General features: G+C 43.1%; 1 protein-coding gene across 2 annotated transcripts in view; it reads left to right on the top strand.

The window, feature by feature from the left end:
• The first annotated feature begins 433 nt into the window (after positions 1 to 433).
• Positions 434 to 17751, top strand: part of DPY19L1 (dpy-19 like C-mannosyltransferase 1) — a 93414-nt gene continuing 76096 nt past the window's right edge. For both annotated transcript variants that reach the window (XM_019959434.2, XM_070787855.1), the window contains exon 1: positions 434 to 823. In XM_019959434.2, coding sequence (XP_019814993.2) covers positions 526 to 823 — 298 coding nt within the window. In that variant the 5' untranslated portion in view covers positions 434 to 525. The remainder of the gene's footprint in view (positions 824 to 17751) is intronic.

A 17751-nucleotide genomic window follows, 5' to 3' on the forward strand; every position in this document is an offset into this window, starting at 1 on the left:
TCCCCCAGAGGGCCCTTTCTTCTTCCCGGCCGTTCCCAATGGGAGGGACAGCTGCTCCCGGAAGGCGGTTCGTGCCCTCGCCTGGCCGAGCCCCGTGCGGGTCCGAAGAAGGGCACGGGTCGCAGGGCGGCCCCAGGTCGGCCCCCGCCCGCGCCGGAAGTCCGCGCGTGCGCGTTGGCCGGCCGGGAGCGCGCGTCCGGCGCGGAGGGGCGGCGGGAGCGGGGCCGCGGCAGCTCACAGTGTCCCCGCCCCCGCCCCCCGGCGTTCCGCGGTCGCCGTGACAACCGGAGCGGCGGCAACGGCGGCAGGCGCTCGAGTCCGGCGCCGCCTCCCGGCTGCACCGCCAGCAGGCAGCCGCCGCCCGGCCTTGCAGCTCTCCCCGCCTCCCCGCTCGCGGGGAGGGACCGGCCCGCCCTCCGCCCGCCCGCCTGCCGGAGAGTGAGCGGCGCCGGGGCCGCCCCGCCAGCCCGGCGTTTCCCGGCCGCCGTCCGGGCGCGCGCAGCGAGCGGGCGCGACTATGCCAAGATGGTCCTGCAGGCGCGGAACAAGCATCGGGAGGCGGCCCCTAAGCCGCCCCAGCCGCCCCGCGCCTCGCAGTCACCGCTGAGGGGGTCGCCAGATGTCGGCGCCGGGGAGCCCGGGCCCGAGCGCGCGCCCCCGTCCCCTAGGCGCAAGGGCGCCGCGGGCAGAAAGGGGCCCAGAGCCGAGTCCGCCGCGCCACCCGCCGGGGGCGGCCTCGGGGGGCGCTTGGCGGCCGGGCTGCGCGGGGCGCTGGGCCTGCGGCGCTCGGGGCGCGGCCGAACCTGGACCACGCTCCTGCTAGGTGAGCAGCCCAGCGCGCGGGCGCCGCCGGGACGCGGAACTTTGAGGCGCCGGCCCCCTCTACCCTTTCTCTCCGCTCTCCTCTCGCTTCCGCGCCGCCGAGCTCCGCCGGTCGGTCTCCGCCAGTTTGCAGCCCTCTTCGACTTTTCCTGGGACGTCCTTACCTCTTCTTTCACTCCCCCTCCCTCAGGCTCAGCCTTCCTCACTCCTTTTCTACTTGCTCTCTGTCTCTGCTTTAAAAAAAAATGGCCCCGAGATCAACAGCTGCCCGGCCTGGCTGCGAACTGGCAGGTCTGCGCTAACCAGACTCAGGCGCTGTTGATTGGCGCGGACCGGCCGCCTTCCCGTTATCTCGGCCCCTGTCCGGGAGGATGGTTTGCTTTGGGTTGGAAGCGATTCTGCTGAGCTCAAAGCAAAAGCTCGTCCGCTGTTCTAGAAAGTTGCTAAACTTATCATTAAATTTTAGCGTGCCTTTTTCGTCTTGACTGCAAACACCGCCGATGGCACTTTGTGATTCCCCTCCGCAAGTACTTTTCAGGTCGCGTTGTGTTTGGGGCGCCCAAGCTGGGACCCTGCTGACCTAGCAATGATTGGTATGGAGGGCTCTCCTCCTCATCCACTACGTTGACCGAACGGATAATGTTGTAATGATGTGCTGAAAAAAATAAAGTTGAAACATTCGCGTGTTGTGGAACGACTTCAGGTTTCCTTTGTTTCCTGATTGACATTCTGATAAGGCAAGTTATAGCAGTTTGAATGATAGGCCTGATTTTTCTAAGTCAGCTAGTAAAAAGATGTAACACTGCCTTTCCTATATAATGTCATTAATGGACTTTGGCTACTGAATTATTTAATTCTTTGTCCTTTCTAATTCCCTTAGTGATATCAAAGAATTTGGAGTTCAGTATAGATCAGGGAATAAAATATAGCATATCAGCCTCCCCTGAGATCACAGGCACCACCAGAAGCCACTCAATTATAAAAAGCCACAGTCATCACACACACATTTTAATGGATGCAAATAGGTTGATATTACTATAGGGGTACTTTTTTTTTCTATGATAGATTCAAGCTTAGAAAAATTCAGTATTTTCAGTATATTTCTCTCTTTTTTCAGTAGTGAGCGTGAAAAATCTTGTCAATGTGCAGGTTAGATAAATTCACCTTGGGGAGGCAGCATGGTACAGTGGATGAGACAGAGGCTCCTGATCCAGTTCAAGGTGTTTAAGTTTGGTTTAAGTTTGAAGTTATTTCCTTTGTGAGTGTTGCCTTCTCTATGACACAGGATTATCACCTGCCCTACTTACTCCAGGGCATGTCCTGAGGAGCAGAACCCAAAGGAGCTGGGGTACAGCATGGCTAGACAGTTTGTATCTAAGCATTTAATAATTTCAGTTGCTATTATAAAAGCACATGCATAATACTGATTTGATATCTGGTGACAGGATGAAGGGGGCTTCCCTGGTGGCTCAGTGGTAAAGAATCTGCCTGCAATGCAGGAGCCCCTGGAGACGTGGGATTCAATTGCTGGATCTGGAAGATCCCCTGGAGGAGGAAATGGCAACCCACTCCAGTATTCTTGCCTGGAGAATCCCATGGACAAAGGAGCCCGGTGGGCCACAGTTCATAGGGTCCCAAAGAGTAGGGCAGGACTGAAGCGACTTAGCATGCACCCAGGACAGGATGAAATTGCCCCCCCCTCCTCCCCCACTATCTGCTGTAAACATTAACCACTTTGTAGCAAAATATGGAATGGTATCACTCCTTCAGGGAGGTTACGGTAACAAACCATAGAATATCTGTTGCCATTTTTGTCCATATTTTCTTTGGTCCTAATTGCATTTCTTTTGAATCTTATATTGGATGGCTTATATTTGGATCTAGTAATGCCCAGACCTAAGTACAGTTTTGTATTACTATCGCAGTGTGGCACTTTGGGTATTAGAAGGAGGTACAGTGAAGGTCCCACAGTTTTGGATGTACTTTGGGCATTGCGGCCATCAGATGGATGGAGGTTGGATGACCAGATCAAGGTCTAGAGACTTTCTGTCCTTGATAGCTGTTTACGTGGGGCCATAAGGCAGCTTGAAAGATGGTTCTGGAGAATACTCAGACCTGGGATGTTTAGTTCTTTCTCTGGATCTGTACTTTCAGATCCATGAAAAGGAGCAGGGTTTGGACATTTTTGAAAGCTGCCTCATTTCACTCTTCTTTCCCCTCCACAAATCAGTGAGAGTTGAGCTGACATGGTGTGGTTTTTTACTACAGTATTTTGCTATGACAAAAATTGCTTCATTTATGTTTTGGAAGAAATTTTAACCATTTGGTTCTCCCTGACAGAAGCACGTCTTTTAAAGAGAGACTAACTTGGGGTTCCTAGTCTCTCATCTCCTCCACATGTGCAGAGCAGTGGTGGGAAACTCACTTCTTGTCAAAGTGGCCCTTTCCACTGTTTAGCAGTATAAGCTCTGTTAAAAAAAAAAATCCGTTTTATTAAACATGTCTTTCTTTTAGGTACTGTTTACTATTTAATGGTAACAGTCATAAGGTTTTTGAAATGTTTATTTTTAGAAGTTTCAACTCAGTAGCTCCCTTTATCATCCAGGGGAGGCAATGGTGTAGTAGAAAAAACGGAGTGTTTCTCCAACTTTTTTGACCACAACCTTCAGTAAGCAACATAATTTCCATTAAACCTGCTCACACTTGTGAAAATCCAACCCTGTACATTTATGCGTCTGTCTGTCAAGCTATTTGTGTATGTCAATGTCCTGGCAGGAAACGGATTTAATAAGTGGCCTGTTTTCAGAAGTATGAGCAGGTTTAAGAAACCCACAAAGGACACTGAAGCACCAGGGATTGTCACCAGTGGGAAGATGCTACCTCTTCTGGACTTGAAGTGGAAAGGGAGCTCCCTCCAGAGCTGAACCCAGGGAAAGCTGTGCAGTGGGGGCAAGATCACCCAAGAGGAGGGATCCCAGACACTCCTGCCCACCCTCTGATCTCCCACTGGTGCCTCTCACTGGCTGACCTTTGGCAGGAGGCCCAGCTGAATCATTGTGTAAAGTCAGCCTCCTGGGGCTGGGAACAAGACAGAGAGGGAGGAGAATGAATCTGAAAAGGGAAATGGAGACTAAGGATCAGTATGTACACAATATTTAAAGTTAAAAGGTCATGTACTGTACTCACCCTGTAATATACGGTACACTGTGATTTTCTGTTCTGACCTTTTTCAAAAATGCTGTTTGTAAACAGCCTTAGAAGAACTATTTGCTGATTCTGTACCTGTTTCAAACTTGTTGGTGCCTGAGCTAAGCATACAGCTTCTCTGAGTCTCAGTCTGTACACTTATTAAAATGGGAGGCCTGGACTAGACTAGTTCTCAATCTTGCTTGTACACTAGTGTCACCTGGAAACTTAAAAAAAACCCTGACAGCTAAGCCACAGTTCAGACAAATCGGAATCGGGTGGGATGACGTGGAAGGAGGCATCAGTAGCTTTAAAATCTGATGTTCAGCTTCCCTTAAGGAACAGTCTGTCCCTCATCACAGGCTTCCCTGGACAGAAAAGCCTGGTGGACTATGGTCCATGGGGTCACAAAGAGTTGGGCATGACTGAGCATCTGGGTATCTATGTCCTTCATCACAGAACTGACATTCCTACTTGGCAGCAGTCCCCTGGAACTAGTGTAACTGCCCCTCCCCTCTTTTAAATGTGGACACAGACAACAAAGTTTGCCAAGGTTTCTTTTAATTTCTGTTTTCCCAACATGGACTGTGGGCTGCCGTTTATCATCTGATATGTCTGTTGTGTTAACTGGAGATTCATGGAGATGGTGAAGACTAGGGATGTGGTGAGGGGATAGATTTAAGGGAGAAGGTCAAGAATTCATTCTATCTTGGACATGTTACCTTTGAGACATTGTGAGAAGTCCAAGTACAAATGTCAGGTAGGCGAGGGACATAAAAGGGCTGAGAGGGAACCTAAAATAGGGAGTCTTCAGCAAATGCTGCTACTGCTGCTAAGTCGCTTCAGTCGTGTCCAACTCTGTGCGACCCCCATGGACTGCAGCCCACCAGGCTCCCCCGTCCCTGGCATTCTCCAGGCAAGAACACTGGAGTAGGTTGCCATTGCCTTCTCCAATGCATGAAAGTGAAAAGTGAAAGTGAAGTCACTCAGTTGTGTCCAACTCTTAGTGACCCCATGGACTGCAGCCTACCAGGCTCCTCCGTCCATGGGGTTTTCCAGGCAAGAGTATTGGAGTGGGGTGCCATTGCCTTCTCTCTTCAGCAAATGGGTAATACTAAATTCTTGGAAATTGGTGATAGCATTTCTGCATATGTGTGGTTCACTGTGTACCAGGCATAGTTCTAGCTACTTTAGATTAACTGACTTATCTCAAACTCATTTAACTACTAACTCAGTCTTTACCATGACACTGATTGTCATACCCATTTTACCAAATGGGGGATGTGAGGCACACAGATGTTAAATAACTTGCCCAAGGTCACCCCTGCTGCTGCTAAGTTGCTTCAGTTGTGTCTGACTCTTAGCGACCCCATGGACTGCAGCCTACCAGGCTCCTCCGCCCATGGGATTCTCCAGGCAAGAATACTGGAGTGGGGTGCCATTGCCTTCTCCAGGTCACCCCTAGAACGTGGAAAGGTCAAGACTTGAATCCAAGCAGTATGGCTCCAGAGTTCATGCTCTTAAACACTACTTATAAACATTATAGTTAATCCCATAAAAAGCAGTCCTCTTTCATAGGAAAGATCAGTTCTCCATGGATGATCTTTCATTATTCAAGAATCATTAAGCAGGAACAAGTTTAAAAACCAGAAGAATTAATTTTTAGAGTACATAAATCTACAACTATTGTAAGTTTTATTTTTGGTTTAATACTAATTTTTATTTTCTTAGCATTATTACTATTTCCCCCCACCCCCCCTCGTAAGTGCATTTAAGAGCTCATATATCTTCATGTTGGCCTGGCATATTTCCTTATATTTGATTTCCTTTCCAAAGTAACAAATTTATCAAGTGTGTTTTTTAGTACTTTGACTACATGTAATTGATTCTTGGATGGCATTTTGTAATTTTAATCATAGCAGCAAATGTTAACCTACTAGCATAATCACCAAAATCAGTCACAGAAATTCTGAGTGATTCATTGTGGTGACCAAGGGTTTATCTTCTAGTTTACAGTAGCACCAACTATATCTTAAAATGAAGTTTATAAACCATTTGGCCAGTAACTTATGAAAACTTGCCATCTTGACAATCTTCTCAGATTTTTAATTTGAGAATATTGTTTTAATTGAGAAGAATGAGGATTTATTCTTATTTTCACACCAGCTCCAATTTGCCTAATAAGCTATTGCTCTACGTTGTGTTTTCCCGTTACTTCCTGCAGTAACCACTGCTTTTTGTTGTGCAGCCTTTCAGTGCTGCAAATGTCACAGATCAGACTCTTTTCCCCATGTTTTCATACTGATCATAAAGTACTTACATAACTAGCAGAGTGCCACTGTTTTCTAGTATGTTTAAAAGTTTTTTGTTTTTTTTTAAAATAAGACTGTTTTGCCAAAATTTTACTTTCATATTGGATTCAAAGGATTCATTAACAAAAGAAACCACTCGTTCCTCACAAATAAACAGTTTCAGTTTTTTTATAGAAGATTATTTGACTTAATTTAAATGTATAATCATTAAAAGAAAAATAGAAACAATAGAAAGAAGTAACAGCGTATACCTCACCAAATTGGGCCAACCTACAACCCAGGCTTGAACAGTGCTGGCAAGTCCCAAATGACAGCAATCTGGAGTCCCAGTTGGGAAAAGGTCCCAGGCAGTGTCCACTCCACCAGTGAGACTTCAAATTGCAGCTTTGGGAGCTCTTGCTTATAATCTCAGGCTGCACACTGATTTCATGCAAAAATGCAGCTCTGATTTAACTTTTACCATGCTGTTTTACCTTGTGAGTCATAGGATTTCGTTAGACAGTGAGGGGTTGGCCAGACCTCCAGGGGCTCAAGAGTTCTAAGACCTACTCCCTTTCTTATCTAAAGTGTTTCCTGACTCACTGTGCTTGCAGGCAGGCATGGAATCTGGGCAGTGTCCAGGGAGGTCAGAAGAAGGTCTGAGGCCTGGTCTCCTTCTGAAGCCTGAGCTTTTTAATGTCCTTCCTCCATTTTAATGTCCCTAACAAAAGACCTGATTTCTCACTCTTCTCATCTTTGATCTCCTTGGAAGTTTCATGAAAATCTAAAAAGTTAACTGCTGGAATTTTATATACGAGGAAACTTAAGTGAGACAGGTGAATGGCCTGACATCTCTTGTGAATTCACTGAGTGAAGTCAGAGATTAAAGTTAAGGTATGTTGGCTTCTTGGGGCTTCCTGGGTGGCTCAGTTATAAAGAATCTGCCTGCCAGGCAGGAGACTCAGGTTCAATCCCTGGGTCAGGAAGATCCCCTGGACAAGGAAATGGCAATCCATTCCCGTATTCTTGCCTGGGAAATCCCACAGAGTCATCTTGTGGGCTACAGTCCATGAGGTCACAAAGAGTCAGATGTGACTTAGCAGCTAAACAACAGTTATCTTGACTTGTTTGATACATCTGTCAAATTGTAGGTTTCAGATCTATAATCTAAGGCAACTGTCAAAGATACTGTAATGGGAACATATTTAGTAGTTCCAAGACCTAATCATATGTTCCAAGACCTAATCACTTTTTTAGCGAGAGTTCTACTTTGGTGGCTTATGCTCATTTAGGGAATTGCTCTGTTTGTTAAATCCTTATGGTCAACCTGTCAGCCTCTGTTTTGTCTTTGCATAACTATTTTTTTTTTTTTGGAAACTACTAAATTTTGAATTGTTTTTGATTGGTTGGTTGGGATTGTCATTAAAGAAAGCAGAGCGAAATATTAAAAATCAGTGTCATAGTTTTCTTAATCGTTTAAGAGATAAGCAAAACGTGCTACCCAAGAGCAGTTTGAAATTTGGAGAGAATACATAGCCTTGAGAATCCATAGCTGTAACCTTAAAACTTAAGTGGCTTATTGATTAATGAACTTGTTAAAATCTCTTGCTTCATATGATGGGCCTGGGGGTGTACTGTGTATATATGGATCTTTTTTTTTTTTCTCTAGGGAAGAGATGCAGCTTCTACATTTTTTTCCTGTTAGATTTACTAAAGCTTTACAGTTTCACTCTGATTGCTGAGAAGCATTTAGTGAGCCTAGCATGTTATTTCAGGTGTATATTTTATCCTGCTACTTGTTCTTTAAAAACTGAAATGCATTTTTTTTCAGTCAAGAGAAAATTACTTTATTAAAATTGCTAATGTAAGTTACTGTTAGATTTCTGAAATATTTTTGTCCATGTTATATGAAGATATGATTTTAAAAGGAAGCTAGAATTTATTGCTTTAAAAACACATGTATTGGGTAGTTGTATTAAGATTGTCTACTTTAATATGTGTATATACATAAATATTTTTAATGTTTGGCTTCTTCCCTGGTGGCTCTGACAGTAAAGAATCTGCCTGCAATGCAGGAGACCCAGGTTCAATCACTGGGTTGGGAAGATCCCCCAGAGAAGGGAATGGTTACCCACTCCAGTATTCTTGCCTGGAGAATTCCATGGACAGAGGAGCCTGGTGGGCTATAGTCCATGGGGTCACAAAGAGTCAAACACAACTGAGCGACCAACACACTTTAATATATGTGTATACATAAAGATTGCCAGGAGAAATAGCAATAACCGCAGATATGCAGATGACACCACCCTTATGGCAGGAACTAAAAAGCCTCTTGATGAAAGTTAAGAGGAGAGTGAAAAAATTGGCTTAAAGCTCAACATTCAGAAAACGAAGATCATGGCATCTGGTCCCATCACTTCATGGCAAATACATGGGGAAACAGTGGAAACAGTGTCAGACTTTATTTTTTTGGGCTCTAAAATCACGGCAGATGGTGACTGCAGCCATGAAATTGAAAGATGCTTACTCTTTGGAAGAAAAATTATGACCAACCTAGATAGCATATTGAAAAGCAGAGACATTACTTTGCCAACAAAGGTCCATCTAGTCAAGGCTATGGTTTTTCCAGTGGTCATATATGGATGTGAGAGTTGGACTGTGAAGAAAGCTGAGCGCCAAAGAATTGATGCTTTTGAACTGTGGTGTTACAGAAGACTCTTGAGAGTCCCCTGGACTGCAAGGAGATCCAACCAGTCCATTCTAAAGAAGATCAGTCCTGGGTGTTCTTTGGAAGGAATGATGCTAAAGCTGAAACTCCAATACTTTGGCCACCTCATGCGAAGAGTTGACTCATTGGAAAAGACTGTGATGCTGGGAGGGATTGGGGGCAGGAGGAGAAGGGGACGACAGAGGATGAGATGGCTGGATGGCATCTTTGGACTTGGGTTTGGGTGAACTCCGGGAGTTGGTGATGGACAGGGAGGCCTGGCGTGCTGCGATTCATGGGGTCACAAAGAGTCGGACACGATTGAGCAACTGAACTGAATTGACTGAACTGATACATAAATATTTTTAAAGTGTGAAAATTTACATTGTATAATTCTCTGTTTAGAAGTCTAATTTTTATACTCTTTTGGAGGGGGTGGTATTTACTTTCCATGTTGTTTTCATTCACTTCAAAGTAAACCTTTGTCCTTGATTTTTAAATTATTTCTCAGGAGTTTTCTCCTTTATGCCAGTACATCCTTTTGGTTAAATGTGCTTATTAGCATTTTTATTCTGCTTGAGCTTCCAATGAGAAGAAAACCAGAGTCATGAAACTCAGGCTTTCCTGGAAGCCTTGGTTTATCCTAGTCATGCGACCTTGGGCCTCATGGGAAAATAAGAGCCATTTTTTGCCTCAAAAGGAAGTCTGGGTCTTTTTGCTTAATCTTTGAAAGTGCTCAGTGAACTACAACTGATAAATAGGTTTATTCATGATAATTGAAATTTCTTAATTTTTCCCTAACTGTTGTAAGATACTATTTTGCTCAGTGTCAGATATATGGAGGAGATTCAAATTAACTATGGTCAACCTTACAAGTATAATTACGTAGACCACTGTGAATTCTTGATCTTATCTAGGAGCTATATGGTTTTCTTCCAGTCATGACTGAATTTTAAAGTAATCCTGCTTCTCACTTTGGGAGTCAGTGTCTTATTAATCAATTGAGTATGTTTTTTGCCTACTGAAACAAGAAAACAAATTAAAAGGGTCAAACCTGCCAAGGCTTTTTTTAGTTTGGGGAGCAGAAATATCCAAAAGGAAAACAGAAAATAATCATGGAGGCCCTTTGGAGAATCTGAAGTCCTTATTAGTGTTAGTAGTTGTAGCTATTGTTGTTATTCAGTCGCTAAGTTGTGTCCGATTCTTTGCGACCCCATGCACTCTAGCCCACCAGGCTCCTCTGTCTGTGGGACTTCCCAGGCAAGAATATTGGAGTGGGTTGGCATTTCCTTGTTCAGTGGATTTTCCCAACCTAGGATTGAACCTGTGTCTCCTGCATTGGAAGGCAGGTTCTTTACCACTGTGCCACCAGGGACATCCCCAGTTGTAGCTATGTGGAGTTATTAAATGCTAGGAGTAGAGATAACCAAGTAAAAACCCTCATTTCACATTTGATGAAAATTAAACTGAGGCTAAATAAGTCATATGAAATCCCAGGAATATTTCTTCTTAGAATGTAAAGAAGAATTTGATTCTTAATTTTAATTCTTTCCCTTTCTTAATTATAATTCTCAGCTGTCAGGATTTTGACAATTTTTTCCTTCAGAATACCTTTTGAATTTGTTTCCCTTTTCATAACAAAAACTGTTAAAAATGTAGCTTTCTAAGCCCCAAGTGAGATCTATTGCATCAGGATCTCTGAGAGTGGGGGCTCAGGGATGCAGTCTTAACATGCCCCACCGCCATCAGTGTTTTCATCCGCGGCTGCACGTTAGAATCATCCCCAGTACCAGGTCTAGCAGTGTCCAAGCTCCGCGATGATTCCAGTGTGCTGTCAGTGTTGAGATATTGCCCTTAGAAGTGTTTATAAATCAGCTCAGGGGTCTGGGGATCTGGAATGGGACCTGAGAGTCTGAATTTCTGATAAGCTCCCAGGTGACCTAATTATTGCTAGAAAACATGTGGAATACAAAGCAGCCAATTCTTACATTTTGTGAACATGTATGAATATTTTGCTCCAGCCGTTTCTGTACCAGTGATCATTAACCTTGACTGTAGATTAGAATCATTCAAGTATTAAAATAAGAAAACCTGGAGTTTCAGATTTAGGCACCCTGGATTAATACTCAGACATCTCTAGTTTTATTTAGCAACACTGATGATTCTAATGCAATCCCAGGGTTTAGATCACTTTTGCTCTATGTTGCTGCTTTATGATGTTCTTTCTAAATCTTGCTCTGTTTCTTTACTGACTGAAAGTGCTTCTGAACCTTTTTTTGTACATCGTGGCGCACAGTAAAAAATGGTAATGTTTGTGTGGTGTGAGTGTGAGAGTAAATGGTCTCTTCAAAATGCAGAGATTTCTGGCCCAGGGGGCACTCTGCTGGCTCCGGTTCTTGGTACCACTGGTTGAGGAGCTATGACAATACCCGCGCCCCCACCCCCTCATCCCCGGCGCCACTGGTGTTCATAGAGCTCTGAGAGCCAGACACGCTGTATATATAGTGAGTGAGCCTTCAGTTGACACCTCATTATTGTCAGTATCATGTGTATTCTGTATCGTCAATATTAGTGATGGGAATTCTTTTGCTATGTTGGATCAGAGTCCACATCCAGCTTTATTGTAGCTGTCTTTTGGCTACTCAACATAAATCCTTACCTAAGTTGTAATCATGTCCTGAAATCCAACCTCTCCCCCTCACTTCTGCCCACCCAGTCCCACTTTAATAAACCCTGCCCTGAGTGGCCATTATTGATCTGCCTTCTCAGATTTCTTACGGTTCATAGACTTTGTGCTATTTACTTGGGTGCGGGTGTTCTCTCATTATTTTATGTACCTAAATCTTATCTCTCAAAGATTTTATCTTTAAAGGTCCAGATGTTGGCTTATATTTCAGTCTCAAGTACTCCAGCATAGGGAACTGTGATAAAAGTAATTTTGGTGGAAAGTTTTTACTTTCGCTTTAGGTTTGAAGGATTCATGAACGAAAGAGTGCCTTACAAACACATAAACAATTTCAACCTTTTATAGATTATTTGACTTAATTTAAATATACAGTCATTAAAAGAAAAAAATTAGAAACAATGGAGAGAAGTAATAGCATTGTTGTTCAGTCGCTGTTGTGCCTGATTCTTTGAGACCCCATGAAACGCAGCACACCAGACTTCCCTGTCCTTCATTATCATATATGTGAAACATACATGTGTAACAGCAATACATCACCAACATCCAGACTTGAACAGTGCTGGTGAGTCCTGAATGAGAGCAATCTGGAGTCCCAGTTGGGCCAAGGTCCCAGGCAGTGGCCAGACCGTGGGTGAGACTTCAAATTGCAGCTTTGAGGGATCCCGCTTATAATTCCAACACACAAACTGATACCATCATTAGTTTGCATACAAAAAAGCAGCTCTGGTTTACTGTCTTTTACAATGCTGTTTGTTTCATCTTGTGAGTCATAAGACATCTTAGACCCTGGTAGCAGGGAAGAGGGGGTTGGCCAGACACTTAGGGGCTCAAGAAAATTCTAAGACCTACTCCCTTTCTTACCTAAAGTGCTTCCAGACTTGCTGTGCTTGCAGGCAGGCATGGATTCTGGGCAGTGTCCAGCAGGTTAGAAGCAGATCAGAGGCCTGCTCTCCTGCTTCTGAAGCCTGAACAAGACTTCCTCCATTTTAACTTCCCTAACAAGGTATAATGAATTTTCCTGGTGTCTCAGCGGTAAGGAATCTGCCTGCCAATGCAGGTGACACAGGTTCAATCCCTGGGTCGAAAAGATCTTCTGGAGGAGAAGATGGCAGCCCACTCCAGTATTCTTGCCTGGGAAATCCCATGGACAGAGGAGCCTGGCGGGCAATCTGTGGGGTCGCAAAGAGTCAGACACAACTTAGCGACTGAACAACAGCAATACAACAAGCAAGGTTTAATACCTGTTGGCAGAACAGGCTTCTCAAAATACCACTTTTGAATTCCTTTAACTTTGAAGGATGAATTAAGAGTTTTCAGGCATACTGCATAATTAAAGTGAAAGTTGCTCAGTCATGTCCGACTCTGCAACCCCATGGACAGTAGTCCATAGAATTCTTCAGGCCAGAATACTGGAGTGGGTAGCCTTTCCCTTCTCCAGGGGATCTTCCCAAATCAGGAATTGAACCAGGGTCTCTTGCATTGCTGGCGGATTCTTTACCAACTGAGCTATCAGGGAAGCTATCAGGAAGCATCATTAAAATACTAGGTGTTTCAGAGGATCGTTGCCCTATGCAGCCTATGTGAAGGGTGTGTGGTGGGATTAACCAGAAAAAGGCCAGAATGTGGGCTCCATGGTATGAGCCACGGAAAAGCCAGTGGGACTTGAGACATGGGGAGCAGATGCTTAAATCTTTATGTTTAGAAATCAACTTCCTTCTCTAGGAAAGACTGTTGGTGTGAAACAGGTAGACTACTTCCTAGTGACTTCAGCTTCTGAAAAGAAACTTTTAAACTCTGAATGGTCCCTTGAAAACAACTGTTATAACTAATTAGAAAGAGGTTGAATATGGAACTTGTCAAGATTGGTTTGAAAATCTTGTCCAGTGGATTTAAGAAGAGTTCTTAACTTCTTTTTATGTCATTTTGTCACTTGGGCATTAGGGAGGCCAAAACTGCAGAGTGCTTTAAGTACGGATTAACCTCAATTTAGGAATAAGTTGTATTTTTAAATTTTGCAAGTCATTTTGGACTTAGAATGTATTTCTCCATATAAATATTGTTACACGATGAAGTCATCAAGTGCATGAAGATTGAAAGGGAGGCAGCTCTGTCACTGGAGAGAAACTGAGGCTCGGGAGGGAGGCTGCGTTCAGGTTCTTGCTTGGAGGGAATACCCTTTCAGAGGCCCAGTTTTTCATCTGTAAAATAAGAATAAATACAGGATTGTTGTGAGACTCAAGAGAGCTTGTGAAGGTATCTGAGAATTAAGGCAAGTCCTAGTTATGAAGCCCACATGTAAGGGATTCAGTGTAGGGTAGGCGGGCAACCGTAGTTGTGGCTGGAGTTCTGTGGCCGGCAGGTTGTCACAGAGGGGTGAAGGGAGCCACAGCACCCTGGCTCACAGCTTCACAGTTCCTGCTGTCTGCCTTGAGAAGGAGGAAGAGAGAAAGGACGGTGGGTGTCCAACTTTATTGTGCAGGAGTCTCGGCTGAGGAACCTTAGGAAAGCGGGTCGCGGAGCTCTACTTCCGAGGAATCCTAACTGGGTGGGTGGGTGGGAGGGTCTGTGGAAGAGACCAGGACTTCTGAGTCACCTGCTGGGGCAAGGCGACCTGGAGGAAGGGAGAGACTGCCAGAGCTGGGGAGAGAGATCTGGGGGATCCGCTGGTTGGAGAGGGGATGGGATTTAGGAGCCCTCGAGGACTGAGTAGAACAGCATGGAATAACCTCCTGTCTGTTTCTTTCTCCATTCCTTCTGCCCTCTTCACAGCAGTGAAACGATACAGGCCATGCATGCGGTGGGGAGCAATGAGGGGCACCCCCTCTGCACTTTCTGAGCTGTGGCTGGACAGAGGAGTGTCAGTGGGAGCAGAGCTGGGGCAGGCCTCTGGAACTCCACTGTGCTGGGGTTCGGGACTGAGAACCTGGAGGCTTAGGCAGCAGGCTGCACCTAGGCAGAGGGTCTGATTTGCACTGATCACAGGGACTCCATTTTTGAAAACAAAACAATTACATGCACACTGTGTTTGTGTGTGTGTGTATAGCTAACTGTCAAAGTACATTCAACTTTGGTTTATTATGTGGACATGATTTAGGATTATTTAATTTTCCCCCTTAAATGCATTAATTCAGCATTTGAGTCGGCCTTTGTTTTCAGCTTCTTGCTAAGTACTACTATGGTAGAATTCAGTAAAACATTGTTTCTCCCCTCAGGGAATTGCATTCTATTTTGTTTAAACAAGATTCTAATATCTGGAGAAGAATAATTTTCAATGAAGAAGCAGCTCAAATCCTGTAAGGCTGAAAATTGATGTAATGTGACATATAATCTGGTACGAAATTTCTTTAATCATAAAGTGGAAGGAGTGGCCAGTTTAGTTTCAGAGTATTGGTAATTTGCGTGCTTCCAGCAAAACTTAAGAGCCTTACAGAATTCTCAGCCACAGGATTGCAGTCTTTTGAGTTAGATTACAAAGCAAACCTTCACTCTTTGAACACCATTTTTCTCATAGAATAGTTTTGGAATTTTTGAAAGCTTTTTTTTTTTTTATGTTCTGATTTTTAGAATGACAAAAATAACATACGAGTTAAACTGGAAAAATTGGTTATCAACTTTGTGACACTCCCAAAAGACTATACACAGGATTATTAATCACCAGAATATATTTAGAGAAAATCATAATCTTTTCTGTAGGCAAGAAGGCATGAAAAGCTCTTTGGGGATGTTTTAAGAAGTTTTTGTCATTATATGTCTTTATGCTTAAATTATGTGCTCACAAGGCAGTATCTGCTTTACTTACTGGGGTTTTCATTTTCAGATGACATATACATAGAATTTATCTCAATTGAATAAATTAAAGCATAATTCTATACTTTTATATAAAAATAGCTTCTATAAAATACGCTGCCTGTATCAACAGATGAATTGTAGCCTTTTTTTTCTTTTTTCTTAAAATAATAAAAGAAAGATGGAAGGGGAATAAGATACTTTAGGGTAAGGAGGCCTTTGTTGCAGCCCTTCCGTCCTCCACAAGAGGCCACACAGAACAGGGGTCTTAGGTCAGAATTCCTGCTTCCAACTTCCCTTTCTCTGTTTATCCGCTTTGTTTCTTGGGCTAGTTTCTAAAGTTCCTTGAGAATCAACTTATTATCTATATGTGTGCTGGATGCTAAGTTGCTCAGTCCTGCCCACTCTGCAACCCCATGGGCTGCGACCCCATGGACTGTAGCCCTCCTCTGTCTGTGGGATTTCCCAGCAAGAATACTGGAGTGGGTTGCCATTTCCTCCAGGGGATCTTTACCATCGAACCTGCACCTCGTGAGTCTCCTGCATTGGCAGGTGAATTCTTTACCACTGAGCCACCTGAAGCCCTTATTATTTGTATACCAGGGAAGTGTTGGTACTTAACACGTAGGATGCTTGTGAGGACTTACTATGTTAGTTCAAGTAGAGCACTTAAAAATGCCTGGCAGGTAATAAGAATTCAAATGTTAGCTGCTTTATTACTACTACTGCTACTAATTAACTATTGTTATTGTTAAATTGAAATGAAAACAGAAATTTAAAACATCGGACAGATTATGAATCAACATTGGAAACTGAAAGAGGGTCATTCAGATGCTGAGAAATCCAAGAATTGACTAGTGTTGCAAGGATTGAATTAAAGGAAGGCACCAAAAGGACTTTGTGTCTTCCTTCTGAGAAATTATAGTATTCTGAGGGAGCAGAGAGCGGATGATCTTGAAAAATCATATGTATTACTGCAGAATTGTGAAGGTCAGAGGCTAATTTAAAGGCATAATGTAAAATGCATTTCTGTTAAAGTGCCCAGAATAGTTTGCCCTCTTTTGTCAGAATTACTTAGTATTATTCTAGAAGTTTATTATTATTGTCACATGGGAAGAATAAACTAAAATAGTAAAATTATTAAACAGGAACAAAATTATCTTTTAAAAATATTACTTAAAATGGAGAATTAGAGATGATAAACAAAAAAAAAAAAACCCTAAAAGAATCAATTGTATAGCAAAGGAAATACATTACAAATAAATACACTTCAAAAATAAATACATTAACAATATCCAGTGAAGTATAATGAAAACAAAATTTCATATTTATTAGCAGGAGAAAAAGTGTTAAAACTCCCAGGAAAGACTTAATAAGAAATATGAGTTAAGTTTATATTATTAGCTCTACTGATAGGAGTTTTGTCAGGGGCAATTGAAAAGAGAGTTGGAATAATTGAATCTATATGTTTATGGATAATATATATGTGCTGTAAACATGTAGATTCTTCCCATATTTATTTATCAATGCTGCTGCTAAGTTGCTTTAGTTGTGTGTCGGACTCTGTGCGACCCCATAGACGGCAGCCCACCAGGCTCCCCCGTCCCTGGGATTCTCCAGGCAAGAACACTGGAGTGGGTTGCCATTGCCTTCTCCAATGCATGAAAGTGAAAAGTGAAAGTGAAGTCGCTCAGTCCTGTCCGACTCTTAGCGACCCCATGGACTGCAGCCTACCAGGCTCTTCCATCCATGGGATTTTCCAGGCAAGAGTATTGGAGTGGGGTGCCATTGCCTTCTCCGATTTATCAATGATGTCAAAATTATAATCTCTAAGGGATTACCAAAGTATAAGTGTAACAGTTCTTCAGCATGATAAAGGTGGTATTTACATTCTATAACAGAAGAATGATTTATTCAGGACATAATAGTTGAGACATTAATAAAATAAAGCCCAAATTTTATTATGGTGGTATGACATCTTTAAAGGAAGTGGATAGTAGATTGCTCAACAAGAAATCAAAGTTTCAAAAGATCAAAGAACCCTTTACAAACAAATGTCAAATGACAAACCTAGTTAAATATTTGTAGTTTCAATGATCTAGAAAGAGTAACTCTTTGTCTTTTGTAACCATTAGTGTCTTCTAGGTAAAATGAATTTTAAAATTTTAAATAGAAATACCTCTATAAAAATAAGACAATAAGATCTGAGCTGTTTGTCTTTCATTTCTAAGAGTATTTCATACTTGGTTTCCTTGTAGTTATTTAATCAGAAG

Source organism: Bos indicus, chromosome 4 (assembly GCF_029378745.1).
Source record: "Bos indicus isolate NIAB-ARS_2022 breed Sahiwal x Tharparkar chromosome 4, NIAB-ARS_B.indTharparkar_mat_pri_1.0, whole genome shotgun sequence".
Taxonomy (NCBI): domain Eukaryota; kingdom Metazoa; phylum Chordata; class Mammalia; order Artiodactyla; family Bovidae; genus Bos; species Bos indicus.